The sequence below is a fragment of the Danio aesculapii genome, chromosome 19 (assembly GCF_903798145.1).
Source record: "Danio aesculapii chromosome 19, fDanAes4.1, whole genome shotgun sequence".
Lineage (NCBI taxonomy): Eukaryota > Metazoa > Chordata > Actinopteri > Cypriniformes > Danionidae > Danio > Danio aesculapii.
In genome coordinates, this window is record NC_079453.1 from 29,436,181 (window position 1) to 29,439,270 (window position 3,090).

The following is a 3,090-nucleotide window of genomic DNA, read 5'->3' on the forward strand; positions in this document are numbered from 1 at the left end:
TTTAATTATTTTATTTTAATATTCATAAATTTGTATAAAATATTATTATTTTTTAAATTTAAATACTTTTTAAATACCGCAATTTACCTAATTTATGTGTCCTCTGAATGCTTAAGCTTGCATCTTATTAAATGTATCTGCATTTTATTTCTACATATTTTGATATATTCTTCTACATACTTTCGACAGACCCCCTAAATAACACTATACTTTGTGGTTGCCGGCCAGCATAATTTCCCAGAAAATAAAGAAACAAAATGAAAACACTGCAGATGTTCTGTTTATATTATAGTATATTTATTGTACAGAGAAAAGATTTAGATCCTCAAAGTTGAATAATATATGGCCCACACAAACAAAACAGTTCTTCAGTGATGATGCGTCTGCTTAAACTGCAACCCACAGTATCCACATGTGCCAACTCTGGTGTCCTTGTCCTGTGAAAAAGTTACATGTTTATAATGTGTATTATGAATGTTAAATAAAACATAAAGAGACATTTTTAAAGGGGCATTTAAACAACACAGTATTCAACTAAAAACTAAAAATTATGAGTGGAATTATGGCAATTCATTTACATGACAATAGTGTTATGTAAATGGTAGCTTGAAAATGCTAACCTTTGAAAGTAGCTTTCAACTTGAATATTTTTTTAAATGATGCCTTTTTATTTTTGTGTAAATAACAAACGTGTGATTTTATGAAAATGGTTAGAGGATTTCCACATTTTAAGTGTTTAGTCTATATAAATGCATATGTTTTAGTGATGTTTGCAGATTTGTGTGAAGCAATGTAATGTTTTTGAACCATGATTTTAAATAAAGTAAATAGTAATTAATTACTGGACAAAAAAGATGTTTTGCACAAGAAATTTGCATACTTTATAACGTGATCCTGGGCTCTACATATTTAATTTAACCAATTTTAATCAAATTTAGAAACCGTTCTTATATAAAATACTTGTTTACCAAATTGATGTAAACTTTGGGGTGGCCGAGAGCCCCTCCGCCTCCATCACAGGACACCACCCTGGATTCTACATGTGTGACTGGTTCTTCTGCAACCAGGTTGATTGCAAAGTTCTCATTCACCTGCAATAAATATTAGAACATTACAATACATCAAACAATAAGAAAATCAATATACATGCTACCTTTGTACATCACTGAATAGTTCCCTTTACCTCTTTATGTCTGCCAACAAATCTAGCCCGTCTCACATCATTTTCATCATAGACCTGCAATAAAAACAAAAAGTAAATGAGAATACATAGTTTTTCTTATTAAGTAAATTTGATGTACAAAATTAAGTCAAATCTGCTTAACTGTATGTCATTTATATAGTCATTTAAAGTTTACCATGCAATACCAAGTTTTAAGAACATTTTACTCTGAACGATTTTTTCCCTCAATATAGAACTAGCTGAAGTGAAGTGTCTACTTTACTTAACAAAACACTTAAACAACACAGTAAATTTGGTTACTATCTATATTAACTACACAAGAGAAGTGATGAAGGTTTTTATTAATTGTATTACTTTGACATATTCTTTAAAAAAACACTGTAAACAAACAATTCCAAGCAAAATATATTTAGGTTTTTGAACTTTAAACTATTTAAACTGTAATTTCTACAATTTTTAATTGGATAGCTACTAGAATATTTTTTTCCTGGTTGCATTTACTCTGTTTAATCAATGTAATGTAGTCTTTTATCATTCAGTTGCCACTAAATGCACAAAATAACTAATATTAATTCGAATACAAAAAAAATCTAATCGGATACAAAAAACTGCTACAAATAAATCAAAATACAAAAATAGAAAAACGGCTACTAATAAATGTACGAAATTAAGTCGAATTTGGTTAACTTTTTTGTAAAAGTAACATTTTTGATTAATTTCTACTTAGTCAATTAAAGTTTACTATGCAATACCTAGTTAAGTACATTTTACTCTGTTTGAACGATATTTTTTCTCTCAATAGAGCACCAACTGAAGTGAAGTGTATGATTAAACACATAAACAACACAATACATTTGGTTATTATCTATATTACACTATATTATCTACACTAGAGAAGTAATAAAGGTTTTATAAATTGTATTACGTTTACATGTTCTTTCAAAACACCGTAAACAAACAATTACAAGCTAAATATATTAAAGTTTTAGAACTTTAAACTATTTAAACTGTTATTTCTACAACCTTGATAGCTACTAGAATAGATTCTGCTTGTATTTACTTTATTTAATCAGTGTTATCAGTACAATGCAGTCTTTCATCATTCAGTTGCCACTACATGCACAAAATAACTGCTATTAATTCGACTTACTATATACTCTATTACGCCAGATATAAGCCTCAGTTCTCACAATAAATGCTAACAGTGATTAACAGACATGCAGTATCCTTTAGATCCAGCCTCACCTGTCCCGTGTGGGTAATTTTTTCTCCATGGTTTGAAACCGGAACACTGTACTGCTGAATTGGAACTGCTGATAATCTCAAACCGTTGAACAAAACCTTCGTATTTTTACCGAAGGACAAGATCCTTGGTAGGATGGCTGCCATGTTTGCCTGTTATCATTACCCAGCAGCCTTTGCTTCGCTCTTCATACCTCTCTGCTGACCCCTGTTGGTAGACACTACATTAATTATTTTGTCATTCTTTAACTTGTACGTTTAAACGAGCCCCATTTAGAGTATATTATTCGTCTGTATTTAGAACATCCACTTGGTATTTTATATATACAAACAGACCTTTACATACACAGGTTTGAGGGAAGATTTCGGCGAGTATAATGCGCATGCGTGCAGTATGACTTTCCCACAAAGTCATTGCGTCACAGGAACTGGATGGGTTTTCTCGCGTCTGAAAAGCATGCTACCCTCGCACTGATGTATATTGGATAAAGAAACGCTTAAATACACGCCTTTCTATCTGCATATTCAGACAGGTATGCATTAAATATATTTAATTGTTGAAAATATTATTGTAACTTCTTGAAATGAACACGTTCATATGCTTTAGAATAGAGTGTGTAGCCTGCAAAGCTAGTTAGCGGCCCACAAAGTGAGACTTTTTCAAA

General features: G+C 31.0%; 1 protein-coding gene across 1 annotated transcript; it reads right to left on the minus strand.

Annotated features, from left to right (window-relative positions):
- Positions 1–275: 275 nt before the first annotated feature.
- ndufs6 (NADH:ubiquinone oxidoreductase subunit S6) lies at positions 276–2,778 on the minus strand. Its single transcript, XM_056480452.1, has 5 exons — positions 2,762–2,778; positions 2,429–2,633; positions 1,184–1,237; positions 969–1,091; positions 276–437 (listed from the first exon to the last, which is right to left on the minus strand). The coding sequence occupies exons 2-5, from the start codon at positions 2,570–2,572 to the stop codon at positions 369–371; spliced, it is 390 nt and encodes a 129-aa protein (XP_056336427.1). The 5' UTR covers positions 2,573–2,633; positions 2,762–2,778; the 3' UTR covers positions 276–368.
- Between the last annotated feature and the right edge of the window lie 312 nt (positions 2,779–3,090).

Excerpts from the sequence above, each read along its gene's own strand:
- ndufs6 (XM_056480452.1), bottom strand. The coding sequence starts at position 2,572 with ATGGCAGCCATCCTACCAAGGATCTTGTCCTTCGGTAAAAATACGAAG. Across the intron at positions 1,238-2,428 it reads AAATTACCCACACGGGACAG|GTCTATGATGAAAATGATGT; the intron begins GTGAGGCTGGAT and ends TTTTTATTGCAG. Across the intron at positions 1,092-1,183 it reads TTGTTGGCAGACATAAAGAG|GTGAATGAGAACTTTGCAAT; the intron begins GTAAAGGGAACT and ends TATTTATTGCAG.